At 38.5% G+C, this 15,590-nt stretch overlaps 2 protein-coding genes across 3 annotated transcripts; one reads left to right on the top strand and one right to left on the bottom strand.

Annotated features, from left to right (window-relative positions):
- The first annotated feature begins 4,317 nt into the window (after positions 1–4,317).
- On the top strand, positions 4,318–9,642 carry LOC142950591 (butyrophilin subfamily 3 member A2-like). The gene is made up of 6 exons (XM_076092154.1): positions 4,318–4,427; positions 4,795–5,136; positions 5,707–5,985; positions 6,117–6,236; positions 8,304–8,807; positions 9,617–9,642. Exons 1-6 carry the CDS (start codon positions 4,319–4,321, stop codon positions 9,640–9,642), a joined length of 1,380 nt encoding a protein of 459 aa, XP_075948269.1. The 5' UTR covers position 4,318.
- An 887-nt stretch (positions 9,643–10,529) lies between these two features.
- LOC142950701 (Fc receptor-like protein 5) lies at positions 10,530–14,827 on the bottom strand. Of its 2 annotated transcripts, none has more exons than XM_076092267.1 (8): positions 14,793–14,827; positions 14,562–14,621; positions 13,967–14,224; positions 13,494–13,739; positions 13,172–13,228; positions 12,682–12,936; positions 12,328–12,573; positions 10,530–11,294 (listed from the first exon to the last, which is right to left on the bottom strand). In XM_076092267.1, the coding sequence occupies exons 1-8, from the start codon at positions 14,821–14,823 to the stop codon at positions 11,146–11,148; spliced, it is 1,302 nt and encodes a 433-aa protein (XP_075948382.1). In that variant the 5' UTR covers positions 14,824–14,827; the 3' UTR covers positions 10,530–11,145. The 2 variants fall into 2 exon arrangements, with proteins under 2 accessions (XP_075948382.1, XP_075948381.1); XM_076092266.1 differs by having other exon boundaries at positions 10,530–11,297.
- Positions 14,828–15,590: the final 763 nt, after the last annotated feature.

Below are 15,590 nucleotides of genomic sequence, written 5' to 3' on the forward strand. Positions count from 1 at the left end.
TACATCCTCCTGGTCATGAAGTCAGTTTAGTGCTCTTAGTATATTTGTTCTATAACTTCTTTTTCTCATCATTGTGTTGCATGATGTTGCCTGTTTTGAATATATTTTGCTGTAATTATCTTTTTCTAATTCGTTGTAAATTCGTGTGAGAACACTGTTGATCTGCAGAATAATCAGTCTGTTGCTAAAAATATTATAGAACCTATTTGAATCACAGATGCTGGTGTTTTATAGTTGAGAAATTCAGATTTGCTTTGTCTTTTTATAATAACTGTATATGTTCTCTTTTTAAAGAAATTATTGAATAAACATTAACGTTGAGTAATAATACCACAGCAGTGATTGATTCTCAATTGTACTTTGCTAATCTGCTCATACAGGATGGAGAGATAGAAGTATCAGACCAAATAAAAATCCCACAGTAAAGCATCCCAACAGCAGCAGCAGAGCCACCATTAAAATAGTGAAAACCTGAAGACGATTTAAATGTGACAGGAGGGCCGTGTCTCTCTGTGAACAGCTGCAAATACATAGAACAGGGGTATTCAATTAACATTCCAAAAGGTCCTAATTGAGAAAATCTCCTCGTGCAAAGGTCCGGAACATTACAATAATATCTAACTTGCGCTATTTATATATATTCAAGAAGTCTAGTAGTAACAATGTCTCTGTGTAGTCAACAACTGTCAAATCAAATAAAGAAAGTACACATCAATTATATTTTAACAATTATTCTCAGTTTTCAAATTTAACTGGATGGATTATAAATAATACAAAGAAATACATAAATAATTATTCTCTCATTTCAAGTAAAATAAGGGCTCCATCTAAAAAATAAAATACACAATAAAGAACTTTTGAAAAACTTTTGATAAAATCTTAGAAGAAAGTGCTTTGTTCTTCTCTTTTGTTAACTCCATTTCACATCATAACGGTCTCAGTCAACTTTATAATAAACAATCTGTCACAACGTGTGGTGGCGGACCCAAACGCAGGCTGAGACCAGGGAGTACGAGAGTGTAATGGTATATTTACAGGGTAGACACGAGGGGAAAACACTCAGGGAACAGCGGGGAAATCCAAGGGGGGCGAGGGTGGAATCCAGGCAGGTCGAGGCAGGGCAGGCTGACTGGGGAACCAGGAGGATGGACCAAACTGCAGGAACAGGAAGACAGGGTCAATGCTATGAAAAAACACTTAGAAAAAAAACTCTGAAATACTTTCTAAACAGAGCGGCCGAGAGCCGCAAACTACCAACGATCTGGCGAAGAGTGGATGAAGAACCGTGGTAGATATACTGTTGAGTGATGAGTTGATGGAAGGCAGCTGTGTTGACTGGACATGTGAGGTGAATTGTAATCAGGAGGAAGCCGAGAGGAGACCAGGTCGGAGCCACGCCTGTACCACACACACACACACACACACACACACACACACACACACACACACAGGACAAGCAGGGAAGAGCAGGAGGCTCGGCCTGGCCGTGACATAATCTGTACACATCTTAACATCTTGCCCTCAGTTCAGATTGGAGTCGGTATGTTTGCTCAAAAGATGTATGTTTGGTCTCGTAGTGGCGTTTCACATTGGCTCATTTAATAACGGCCACGGTATCTGAACATATGAGACAGAGTGGTTTTGTAGCGCCAGCAGGAAGAATGAACAAGTAAGAGTCCGTCCATTCTTTGTTATGAGCTTTGTTTACGCGGTCCACTTTTCTCTTTTTAGAGCACGCCATGTGAAACTGCTTCTCCGACTCACTTACTTCTCCCACTGCTCTCTCTCTCGCCCCGTCTCTAGACTCACGATGCATTTCAGAATACATATATTCGATTGGCTGAGTAGCGTCACGTGAGATGAATTAGATTGCATGCAATTGGTCGGTGTGTTTCCTGGACTGCTGAACGAGCGTGGCAAGGGCTAGAGAAGCGGCGCAGGTTAAAATAGAAGCGCTCTGCCAACATGTATAATTCTCAATTATCCATCAGTTATACGTCTGGTTCCGGATAGGACAGCGTCCGGGTCCGTACCCGGAACGCGGTCTGCCTATTAGTGACCCCTGACATAGAAAAAACACAAAGTGTCTGCATGAGACAATGTTTCAATGTGATATATGTACTTTTAAATACATAATTGATTTTTTGATTGCATAATGTGCTAACTTTATGCATCTTTTGTGTATTTTGCGTCTTGCAATTATACATAAAGGATTCAGATTGGAACTCTGAATACGTCACTAAAAACAGTTGAAATGCTTGCTGGGAATTGTGTTAAAATAGTGACAATTGCAATGTTTCCCTGAAAACAGTACAAATTTGGTCAGCTGGATAAAGTCATATCACTGTTTCTAACAAGCGATCAAATCTGGAAATAAGGTGAATCAGTCCATCAAAACACTTCTGAATCATGTCATACTGTGGTGAAAATATCACATTGATTAATCTGATTTAAAATGGGGAATTGAGATTTTAAGAGAGCTGCAGCAGACTGACGATGAAAGAGAACAGTCATCATGAAGTGCCCTCCCTTTAACTTGCACTGCAGCTGGATTCTCACAATATGTGGGATTAGATATCACACGAATCACACATCCATCTTTTCAGGCTTCAAGTAATGCGCTTTTGTCCAGTAAGACAGAGCACGGACCAATCAGCTTGCTGTGAAGAGCTACAGGCAGCTAGGGGCGGGGCTTAGGTGTGTGTGAGATAATATGTAGACTGTTTGTTCTAACCAACAATGGCGGCTCATGAAGAGGTTAGCTTAGATGCTACAATAGCATCAGTTTATCAGAACTGGAGAGTATTTCTTCATTTAAAGAAGAGCAAAGATCAACACTGAAGTTTTTTCTCCATATAAAAGATGTTTTCACTATTCTTCCTACTGGCTTCAGTAAGAGTTTGATTGACAGATGGTTCATCCAATCACCTGCCACGTATTTTCTTGAAAGTGCCTGCCCTTTACCAAAGAGTTTCCAATGACAGCTTTCTAAGATTGCATCAATGAGCCCTTCCTACTATGTGGGGTGAAAGTCCAACTGTCATGTAGTCTTCTGTGCTGTGCTGAGACAACATACTGACTCCTCCAACAGGTATGAGAGACTTTATGAATACAGTTAATATCTTCTGGGCTTATTTTAATGAACGTTTACCTACATTTTAACTAAACAAAATGAATAGAATGAAAAAACGTAAAATAAAAGAGTGGGATCTAAAAAGAATGTAAACATAGTTTGGGAAAATCTACACATCAGTGAAAAGAAGCTGAAATACTTTATTCACAGTACATTTGCCAATAGGTCATTTAACTTTGATGATTAAAACTGTAAGCAAAGTCAATTTCACAAATGTTCAGTATAGGAACATGAAAGTGAAGGATTACCAACAAGGGGGTCAATTTACAAAATGATTGTTGCTGGATAGCAGGGACGTGCGGTCATGAAAAGTAAAAAACAAATGATAAAATAAATATTAACATTTCTCTACTGATCTGTGATATAAATGTAATTTCTGTATGATTCCAATCATTTTTATAATCAAAATCGCTGAATTTGCACACGTCCTGTTGAAACAGAGAGGAGACACGCGAGCTGTGCCTCATCTCAGATTGTGCAGTCCCTCACAAACTGGGTTGAGCGCGTGTCTTTTGCTTTCTCATTGTTTGTCAGCACGTGATATTTGTAGACACTTTTATTACATGTCCTTTCCTTCCCTAGAACAGGTCATGTATTTCATGCATGTGTAGAACCTATTTAGTCTTGCTGATCTGACAGAAACCACAGTGAAAAAGCACAGAGGGGAGGCACACAGTACCTCTGCCTCACTGAAGGGGGCGCGCCAGAGTCTATTTTTGACAGACCTGCACTGAAGTCGCATCAAGCTGCACAGAGCAGATCGACCCAGACAGGAAGTCAGACACCGAAAAGGGATAGAGCATCCGGTAATTTTTCAAAATAAAACACTATGTGCAGCCGGATCGCGGTGCACACGCTCCCGGTGGAATCAAATATGCACCTTACCTGTGTGTGTGTAAAGAATGCTGATATGAAATATGAAAAACAACCAGTAGTCAATGTGCACGCTGCCAATTGAACGGTGATTTAAGCTACTCTATGGGGTTCATATATTTGTAAATCTGACTCTGAAAGAGTCAGTGCCTCACCAGCCACGAACCTCACCGCACGTCACTGCCGGATAGAGACCTTAAAGAGTAAAGTCATCAGCATGTATTGTGTTTAAATTAATCAACTATTGCAGGAAGGCCTGTAAGCAAGAACATTTGACAAGTTTGACGAGTTGTACAATTTCACAGCTCCAAGATGTTTCACCTGAAGGATGAACAATCCCCAAAACGTCGACCCTTTACCTTCAGTGTTTTGGTTTTCCATCCCACTGTTGTCCTGCTTCTGCTGATTAACTGCTGTAAAGGTAACTTAGACTGTATCTTCATTAATTTTGTGTTTGAAGTTAAAAGGCTCCCAATCAATGTAAGGGTTAGTGTTGTCACAGTGTATTTTGGGGAAACACAAATCACAAACTGGGTTTCATGATGACAAAGATTGATTGATGCCTTGTATGAATGACTTAATAAATCTGAACAGCCCGTCTCATTACGAATCTGATCAGACTCATTTTAAATAGCTTGCATTTCACAGCTACCTGAAGCGTACTTTTAGTGTACAGCAATACTGTCCCCATATAATAGTGTAGAGAGTGTGGTCAAACTTTCAGCCTTACAGAGGATTATAAGTTTAGCTCTTACTACCATTTTAAAACACCACAATTTCTTCCTCAGGTCAGCTTCAGGTAATCGGTCCACGTCTGCCAATAGTAGCAATTGCTGGTGGCGACATCATTTTGCCATGTCACATCAAACCTGCCGTGGATGCTGCGTCCACAGCTGTGGAGTGGACGAGACCTGACCTGAAACCCAGATTTGTCCACAAGTGGCGTTCTGGTCAAGAACTCCTAGATGATCAGCATCCATTGTACAAGGGGAGAACATCGCTGTTCATCGACAAACTGAAGTTTGGAGACATTTCACTAAAACTCTCCAGAGTGAAACTGTCTGATAAAGGAACATACAGATGCTTTGTTCCCACGTTGAATATAGACTCTACTGTTGAGCTTGTCTTTGGTAAGTGGGCATTTCATTTGTACATCTCTTCAACCAGAGAAAGGTTAACCCCACACTGTATCTTCTTAAAGGGAGCCAATAGTGAGTAGGGAAACATTCAGTGACGGGCCTCTCAGTTTTAGCGGTGCTGACTGTAAATGTCACCGGATAAAATGACAAAAGTCATCGTCAAGGCAGAGATGCTCCCAGGTCCTCTTTTGCAAGACCACGTCAAGTCTCTTCTGTTTGTAATGAGCGTTCTATCATTGGCCGCAAACAATCCGGTCTGCATAGAACACTGCGTAGCTATATCTAAGGAATTTAAAGCATGTAGGCTACTGTTATATTTTTTCAACAATTAATGCATAAGAGATTGGGACCATTTGGATTGCCTCTCAATGGCTCTCTGCATGTCTGATTAGTATGTAGACATCATGGTTCAAAACAAAATTATTTTACTGCTCAACTCAAAAGTGCTGACAGGTAAAGGATGCCCAGTGTCTAAGCTCAATTTACTTGAAAGAGTGCTGCTTTTTCATTGTTGTGGCAACTTAACATTGAAACTGTTTTTACCTTCGTACTCTCTATTAGGTTCTGTCTCCTCACCTGACATAATGATTTCCAAAGTCAGCAATGGAGTGCTGTTAGAGTGTAAATCTAAAGGCCGGTATTTAATGCCTGAGATGTTGTGGCTGGACAGTGAGGGAAACCTCCTCTCTGCTGGACCTACAGAGACAGTCAGAGGTCCTGATCACCTCTCTACCGTCAGCAGCAGAGTGACTGTGGAGAAGAGACACAGCAACAGCTTCACCTGTAGAGTCCAACAGAGGACCATCAACCAGACCAGAGAGACTCACATCTGTCTTTCAGGTAGAAAAATGATTTTTGAGTGATAGGTGTTATCACTTTTTTAGTTACAGACAGTTGTAGTCTGTAACTAACAGCCAGTCTAGTGTTTTCTTGACACCGTTAACAATCTGTTATGTGTTTTCTATTTCCAGCTGATCTCTTTATGGTCCAGTGTAGCTCTGCTATTCGCATTTCCATCTGCTTGGCTGTGTGCATCGTGTCTGTTGGTGCAGCTGTCCTTCTCGTGTGGAAATGGGGACAAAACAAAACCAGTGAGTTGGAACTTCATTGTACTTCTTTTTAAACCTCGTTACTTTCATATCTCTTTTTAATGGATATTTTAACATTAATTACATCATGGTGAAGGGCTAAGAACTAACTGGTGTGATCTTAGAGAGTGATAACACCAGCCTGTTCCATTCCAGCTGAACTGAATCCTGGAGAGTTCACCCCCAGTTTGGGATTGTATGAATGGCGTACTTCAATTCTGGCGTGGACCGAACAACCGTTCTTTTGTCTTTTTAAAGAACTCTGGGGTAGAACATCCGAAAAAAAAAAAATCACACGAAGAGTACCATTTATGTGTAATTTCAGTGGTTAAAACAAAAAACAAAACGTTTGCTTCTCCTGTTTTGGTGACTGGTGAACTAGTAATATTGGTGGGAGAGTGGCCAGCAGCGCCGTACTCTCCTAGCGGCAGGGAGTGACGGACAGAATGTTTAGACCAAGCGCTGCCACTGGCCGGCAGCCCGCTGTTCGGCTCCTTTTCTGTGACCACTGTAGCATGAAAGCATGGTGGAATTAGCAAGCTAGCTAGCTAACTAGCCAGCCGCTAAATGAAGATGATTTGACAACTTTGCTTTATCCACACAGTGCAGGACAGCACACCACACGTGTATAGGCAAATGTTATGAGCCAACTGTATGACCAATAATCAAACATGCCCACCAATCTGGACCATTTGAGTTTAGCCTTTATGAACGCCATCCGAACCAATTGAAAAATGTAAACAATGTATCATCCCCGCATCGGTTCACTTAAGCAACCGGGCCGTTAGGTGTGAACCCGCTCTGATTCTCTACATCATCATGATATATACTTACTGAGCTTAAGATATTCTGTCGGCAACATCAAGAAACTCGGGTGGTTCTGAACTGGAATTCATTAAAATATTAAATTAAATGCTTTAACATTTTACATTCAGGGGAATTAAACAGAAATTGAATATAATATTCATAACTATGTATTAGTGTATAATGACCCGAAACTAAGAATCGTCATGTTGCACCGCCATGTTTGTACAGCAGCCCAGAAGGGACAAACACTAACAGAAACTGGCTCTAGCGAGAGCCGTTTGCATTTTTTCATTACCTAAAGGTAGAGATGTCTACCAAAGCCTGGTATTAAACGTGCCCCGGAGTATTGATAAACTCTGACTTTAATGGTGCTTTTTATTAGTACTTTTTAATGTTTTGGTGTAATTTATTATCCTGCTGCATCATTTTCTCTGCTCTCTCTGTCGAGCTGAACTCCAACCACACACACACACACACACACGATGCGTCGATAACGGCAACTACACTTGTTTTTATAATTTAAACACTCGCAAGTAAAAAGCCAATAATTTATCAATACATCTGTTCAACGAGCATAATTACGTTATCAAAAAGTGAAACCTAATTTAATCTGCTTTGTCCACAGTCTCTCATCCATCGCTGCTTTGTTTACACAGCACAGCACGGAAGATCAGCCAAAACCATTTATTTACGATGCTGAAACAGAAGCTGTCTGTCTTTGGTTTATCTATTTGTTCTTGTAAACTTCTCTACTGGCTAAGACAATGCAGACAGGAGGTCAGTAGGACTGACTGATTTATTGACATTCTTGATATTTTTTCCAGTGAGATATTAATGACTTTAAAAAGTAACTTTGCTGTTGTAAACATAACTGTTGCTGCTCTAGAAAAGATACTTAGTTATAATTAAAATATAAACACATTTTAATCGTGTTCTGAACATATTATATAATAATCTAATATATATCCACACTTGGAAAAAGAGGGGTGAGCAGAAAGTCATGTTGTGGCTTGCTATCTGCAACTCACCACTAGATGCCACTAAATCTCACACACTGTTCCTTTTAATGCACATTTAGGAATTCAATGTTTCATACTTCTGCTTCACCGAGGGAACTCGTTTTGTTTTTTGTAATACTGTAAATGGTATCCCCGTTATGCTATGCATCTATTACATTCCGTCTTTTCATCTTATCTCAATAAAGAGCAACACTACATAAAAAAACTAATTGGAACTAAACACACGTTTCTTGTATTTACATAGAAACCACAAACAGCAGCACAGAACTTCAGCTTCTGATGGAGAGAGGAGACGGAGAGAAGCTCATGACCAAAAGTGAGAAAATTACGTATTTGGACAAGAGAAAGGAAAAACTTGATGAGGACTTACAGAACAATGAGGGAGAACTGCAACATGTACAACAGGTGATAACGACACTGATGAACCAGAAGAAAGATCTGAAGAACCAGAGAGAGAAACTCACCTCACAACAGCAGCAGACCAAGATACAGCTAGAACAGTGCAAGAAGAAGAAAGACCCAAAGACATACAAAGAAAACAAAACGAAGAGGCGTGAAGAAAACCTACAGAATCTGGAGAAGAGGGAGAAAGAACTTGAGGAAATGTTAAAGAACACAGAGAATCTCCTGGAGTCAACAGAGGAGATGATTAATAAAATGAGAGAAAGGAAATGCAAACTAGAGAGAGATAAGGAGAAGATAAATAAACTCCTGAAAGAGACTGAAAGACAAAGAGAAGAGATTCAGAGTAAACTTCAGTCAGAGAGAGAAGAGGAAGTAAATCATCCAATCACAACGGCTTAAACATATAAAAGATTGCGTATGTTCATTTTTGCTCCCTTGTCGTTTATAAACCTACCTGGTTATTTTAAACCAAATGTGACCACATTGAACTGGTCAGTCTATTCTCTGCTTACATCCTCCTGGTCATGAAGTCAGTTTAGTGCTCTTAGTATATTTGTTCTATAACTTCTTTTTCTCATTGTGTTGCATGATGTTGCCTGTTTTGAATATATTTTGCTGTAATTATCTTTTTCTAATTCGTTGTAAATTCGTGTGAGAACACTGTTGATCTGCAGAATAATCAGTCTGTTGCTAAAAATATTATAGGACCTATTTGAATCGCAGATGCTGGTGTTTTATAGTTGAGAAATGCAGATTTGCTTTGTCTTTTTATAATAACTGTATATGTTCTCTTTTTAAAGAAATTATTGAATAAACATTAACGTTGAGTAATAATACCACAGCAGTGATTGATTCTCAATTGTACTTTGCTAATCTGCTCATACAGGATGAGAGATAGAAGTATCAGACCAAATAAAAATCCACACACATTTACATGATCAAATTGCTACTCTATCATATGAACTATTGAGGGATGCCAAACGCTGCAAGGCATGATGACCTATTTACTACTTTATCGTTTAGTGACTAAAGTCATTGATTAATCTCTGTACTGAGTATCCTCATGTACTCTTTTCCTTTGTTTAGTTGGGTAGTTACCTCTACATAAGAGTGGGTATCAGTTATGTTTGTGTAACTCTCACTTTCCCACAGTAAAGCAGTCCCAACAGCAGCACTAGAGCCACCATTAAAAGAAGAGGAAGTAAATCATCCAATCACAACGGCTTAAACATTTATCACATTTGATGCATTCATTTTAGATCTCTGTCATCGATCTTTGTCAGTTTATTTTGGCAATGCATACAACAACGCTCCAGTTACCCAGTGCTTGAATGTGTTGTATGTGAAAACATTGTGCTAAAATATTATTATGTTGTGTGATGAAATAATCCATAAGAATTCATTGAAGCGATAGCTCACACACAGGCTGTGGTATGTTGGGCTTAACAACACCTCTTAGCTGTGATATAATCACAACTAAGGGTTAGGGTTAACCCTAACCCATTTCATAAAACGGTCATCAGGTATGGAATTATGAAAGGAATATACATTACTATTTAAAAAATGTTGATTAAAAGAAACAGCAGCATAATAAGTTGGTCCAACATTTTGACGCTTGGTCAGACCCTTGGGCGTCACTTTATAAAACCAAGACGCTCTGAGCGCTAAGAATCACCCAGTATATTAAATCCAGCATCATCTCCGTAAAGGTTCTCTTTTGTCCAGGTCAATGGATTTGTTTTAGTCCTGAAATATATCACATTCAAGACGCTTCATCAATTTGAATATGATAGATGAAAATGTCCTCAAGACCAAACAAAGTCCATTTGCTTTAAATTAAGGACTCCACTTGTGTCATGTAAAACTTCAAGAGTCACATTTTTGTTTAGTTTATTATGTAATAATTTTCTAATTGCACATAAAACTTTTTTGCAGTAGCAGTTGCTTACGTTTTGTAGTTGAAAAATGCTTTGCGTTTGTAAGGAAAAAAATGTTTGTAAGGAATTGAATGAGTAGACCTTTATGATTATAAAACAAATATCAAATAACTCAACAAATGTCTTTTTTGACTTCTCAATCTTTATTTCTTTAACAATAAAAAAAAAATACAGCAAAGAACAGTAAATTGTGGAGCCTTAGAAAAAGCAAAGACAACAGAGCTCTCCAGCAGAGTGTTGATCTAACGTCTGCATTAATACAACAAACTATGAAGGGGGTAAGGGACACCCCGGCTAATGCTCGTGGAATGAGTCATCTTGTTAAACCATAACTGACGTCCATTTTTCTTGTTTACGCTAATAATGACTCTTCAAAAAGAGGTTGAGGTTCTATATCAACAGCATTTTTTGAAAGTTTTTTTTGTTTTGTGTGGTTTGCGTCTAAGATGCTTAAATTATCACCAGCATCTGCAGTCTCTAAAGAAAAACATAGAAGATATACAGCACGCTTTTTAAAAATAGGTCAAGCGTCTATCTGTGGGTTTGACTTTTTTCTGCTTGTGACAAAGTCTAATACAATACACAGAACTGTGAGACCTAATGAAGGCTGGCACATTTGTTCCTCAAAGTTGGACTGAAATGTACAAAAAAAACATTCCAATAACAAGTACTCACGCCATTGACTGAAAGAAAGTTCATTAAACTTTGTACCTAGTATCAATTTTCTCTTTTTTTTGTATCGAGTTATTTTTGTGTAACTCTCACTTTCCCAAAGTGAAGTAGTCCCACCAGCAGCAGCAGCAGCAGAGCCACCATCACTATGGTGAACACAGTCCTTAAGACCAGGTACACATGACAGGAGTGATCTGAGGAGGGAGGAGTCTCTCTGTGAACTGCTGCAAAAACACAGATACAGGTGTCACAATGTATTATGCGTTACTGTTTAACATACAATGAATTGTTTGATAAAGTCACCGGCACTGTGAATATTGCTGCGATAGAAGGAAATATTTGTATTACATGTTTTCTTTAACCTCATGAAAGTAACATCTTCAATTGTTAAGACAAGAATAATAATAAACAATTTACTACAGCTGTTTTTTAGTAGTTTTTTGTTTTAGCATATCTTCAGTATTTGACAACTGTCCAAGTCCAATTCTATTTGTAAAATTGTATCATCATTGTTCATTAAGATAAATTATCTTACAGTTGTTTTTCTTAATTATTTTGTTTGCAGATGATACTCGTACCATTTCTTCCAACAGAACATAAAGATCATTAACTTCACAGCCATATTGAACAGTTAATAAAATCATATATCATAATGGGTTAGATTGAGAAAAGTGTTGCTCCTAAATTAAATTAATTACTATATTTGGCTCTACATCAGAAACCAAAAGAATCCATGTTCACATAACTAATGTGCTTTTGGATGAAGCCATTTCAGCAGTAGTAATGATGCAAGTCATGAACATATTAGTATGACTTATCTTTTAACGAACAAAAACATTAGGGACTATTGGGAAAATAAGATACATGCTGAATCACAGAACTTTTGGTTTACTCGGTGATTAAATCCATTTTAAATCGCTGAAGTACAACATGGGTGTGTACACAATATACACGTTTGGAAAGAAATAATTTTGAAGATATTTCTTACAATTGTTTGAATTTGTTCAGATTTTACATTTTAATATAAAAAAACACTTCGCACATTTACAACTACAAAACCAGTTGCAGTCAGCAGTTTTGGCTGCAGTTACAAGACCATTAGATGCCCAGTTTAGATTTTCTCTTTTAGAGTAGCCTCACAATAAGCAGTTTAGGTTAGTAATCATTTTTCTCTGACTTTTAACATTTATATTATTTAAATCTCATATTGTGCATAACAACAAAAACAAATCTTGAAACTCTGATATGTCTCACCTCTGACAGCGAGCCAGCTCTGCGGTGATTCTCCAAACTCAGAGATGCTGCACTTGTAAAGTCCTTCATTAGATTTAGAAACACTAAGCATGGTCATCTCTCCCGTGGAGTCAGTGCCGATGAGGAAATCATCTTTATAGAAATCAGCTATGAGGGCCGAGGAGGTCGTTTTGGTTCTGCAGCGTAGAGTCACAGTGTCTCCCTCCTTCACAGGGAGAGCAGGACTCTCAAGGATCACATTTCCAGCTCAACAAAAAAGAAGTTTGATATTGCTTTGTTAGAACTTGTGTATTTATATCTACATCATTTTGAGATGAGTTATCAGCAAATATGTTTTAACAATAAGTCCATTACCAGTGACCGTGATGTTGACGACGTTGCTTCTCTCCTCTCCAGTCTCACACCAGTATTCTCCACTGTCTGTTAAATAAACAGGTTTGATGGCACAGACGGATGCTGGTGTCGTCACCCAGGTACTGACGCACTCATCGACTTTTCCCTTCATCTTCCTCATGACAGTCCACCCGGTTGTGGTGATAAAACCCTCACAGTTAATAGAGATGGAGCTGTATTCAAAGAGCTGCAGTTTGGTTGGAACAATCAGAGCATCTACAACAGAAATACAGAGGATATATTAGGAGATTGAGGAATATTAACTTCTAATATTCAGATTCATATATATATATTTTGGAGAACAATACAGATGTTCTGACATTTAGCACAAAATACATAACTTACAATAATAAAATAGATTTAACTTTTTTTGAATGAAGGATATTGTATGATATTAATATATTACATTAACATGTAAATATTGTTGTTTGATTAGAAGTAATAGACTGACTTTCCGGAGAATTATTCAGGTGAACTCTTGCAACCGGCAACAGCAACACATTCATCACTGCAGAGATGAAAGAAGAGTTCCAGACACAAATGTTTGTATTTAGTTACAGGTCTGTAAGGAAATATACTAAATATGAATTATATCAATGCGATTTGAGCTTTATCTCTTGTAGTAATAAATTACCTTTTTTACTTAAGCTGTTTTTTGTTGCCAATTGTCACGTGAAAACAGAAACTGCAAACAGCTTTATGTTATAAATATGTGATTATTCTGCAGCAAGTGTTTAAAAAATGGTTCATCATTCATATTTGTTGTGTCTCACCTCTGACAGTCAGCCAGCTCACAGGTGATTCTCCAACTCCAGGGATTCTGCACTTGTAGAGTCCTTCATTAGACTTGGAAACAGTGAGGATGTTCACATTTTCTGTAGAGCTTCTCTCCATCAAGTGGCCATCTTTAAAGAATTCAGCTGTGAGGTTGGGGGACGCCTGCTTAACTCTGCAGCTCAGAGCCGTAGCTTCTCCCTCCATCACAGGATGGACCGGACTCTCCAGGATCACTGGACCATCTGAACACGTATATAAAAAAAAATGTTAATTACATAATTTAAAATGTCATTGAATAAAGCTGGCCCATGTGGCAGATGATTCCTGGTTTTAATAGTTTACCAGGTAATGTTTTATTAACAGTAATGCATCAACACTTAACAAATAATTCAATTAATCTTCAAACTGAGATGCTCACAGACTAAACATGTGATTGCCTTGTGTTCTTAGTGTTTTAGTGTTTGCATACCAGTGACAGTGATGTTGACAGTGTTACTGGTCTTTACTCCCATTACACACCAGTATTCTCCACTGTCAAGTGCTGGATAGGCATCTTTTATTTCACAGGGTTCTGTGGCGTTGGACCAGGCGGTAGCACATGTTTTAACTACTCCTTTGATCCTCTGCATCACTCTCCATCCAGTCAGCCCCTCCAGTCCCTCACAGCTGACCACAAGGGACTCATATTGAAAGTGCTGCTGTCTGTTTGGAACAACCTGAGGAAAAGCTGCATCCAGTACAGAGACACAAAGAATGACATGTCTACTATTCCAACAACTTTTATTTGAAATTCACATAAACAAGAGTTTGCCACGAAGATTTTCTTGTTTTTCTAACAGAGTTGAATTTGGACAAGCATTACACTCTTCAAATGTTTCTCAAGTCATCTTTAATTAAATGCAATAAATAAATGTATACATTTTGGCTTTTTCCTTTGCTTTATTAGCGGTATGCCATTTTGTTACATACTAGTATTTCGGTATTATCACTTCGGATGCAGAATATGACAAGACATTGTTTCTAAAAATGAAACCAATTACAAATAAAATTGTAAAGTTAGTTACCTGCTTTTTGAGAATAACTGAAGTCAACTTGTGCGACCAGCAGCAACATCACAGGCGTCACTGGAGAAACAAGAGAACTGTTACTATCAGATATTACATAACATAACTAACATGTAAATGTCTGTAATATTTGCTCCATCATCAGTGACATTACAACTCTCTATATGTCCTGTTATTTCTTTCACAAAGATTGTATCAATAGGTTTCTGTGAACATTAGACATTTACTCACTCAGTCTGACGCAGAGAGCTGTGACCTCCATGATGTCTTGCTACCGACTGTCTGAGTATTAGTCAGAAGTACAGTTAGGTGTAATGAAGGCAGGAACCTCCCCTTTCTGTGGCTAATGGATGACATCAACGCAAATGTGAGCTTCTGCCGAAGCGTAGAGGGGGCTTGAGTTAATATCTGCTCTTAAATCCCTGATATATGAATCCAGCATTTCTGAAGCATGACACATGCAAGGGACTAAAAGTCAGGATATCTTGGCCTCTGTTGCTTTGAAAGCGACCGTCTGTCTATTTATGGAAGTGCAATACTAATATTCAACAGTTACAGTACTGTGATTGTAGGACATTAACCGGTTTAGAAGGTAAAGATGATACATTTTTTAAAATACCAAACTCTAAAAATACATTTTGATGTAAAAGGTCATGTGAAGTGTGACAATTTTTGTAGGTGCCATAATTCAATTCAAGGCCATCTGTACAGCCCTACATCACAAATGCTGAATTTGCATTAGAGCACTTTACAATCTGTACAACACACGGCATCCTCTGTCCCTGGACCCGCGCATCGGAACAGGAAAAACTCTCCCAAAAAACACTAAATCTAAGGGAGAGAAACAGAGGAGGGATCCCTCTCCCAGGATGGACATGAGTACAATAGATGTCATGTGTACAGAACATAAAAAAATTACAACACAGTCAATCCATGAGATGGAAATGATGGTTAAGCCATCATCCCTGATGGACATCTCCCACCCCATGCAGGACACTGTATCAGCACTGTGCAGCTCCTTCAGTGACC

Source organism: Anarhichas minor, unplaced genomic scaffold, assembly GCF_050575085.1.
Source record: "Anarhichas minor isolate MPS153535 unplaced genomic scaffold, ASM5057508v1 ptg000016l, whole genome shotgun sequence".
Taxonomy (NCBI): domain Eukaryota; kingdom Metazoa; phylum Chordata; class Actinopteri; order Perciformes; family Anarhichadidae; genus Anarhichas; species Anarhichas minor.

Excerpts from the sequence above, each read along its gene's own strand:
- LOC142950591 (XM_076092154.1), top strand. The coding sequence starts at position 4,319 with ATGTTTCACCTGAAGGATGAACAATCCCCAAAACGTCGACCCTTTACC. Across the intron at positions 5,137-5,706 it reads TACTGTTGAGCTTGTCTTTG|GTTCTGTCTCCTCACCTGAC; the intron begins GTAAGTGGGCAT and ends ACTCTCTATTAG. Across the intron at positions 8,808-9,616 it reads ACAAAGAGAAGAGATTCAGA|TAAAGCAGTCCCAACAGCAG; the intron begins GTAAACTTCAGT and ends ACTTTCCCACAG.
- LOC142950701 (XM_076092266.1), bottom strand. The coding sequence starts at position 14,823 with ATGGAGGTCACAGCTCTCTGCGTCAGACTGA. Across the intron at positions 13,740-13,966 it reads TGTCAACATCACTGTCACTG|ATGGTCCAGTGATCCTGGAG; the intron begins GTATGCAAACAC and ends ATACGTGTTCAG. Across the intron at positions 12,574-12,681 it reads CGTCAACATCACGGTCACTG|CTGGAAATGTGATCCTTGAG; the intron begins GTAATGGACTTA and ends TTTTTTGTTGAG.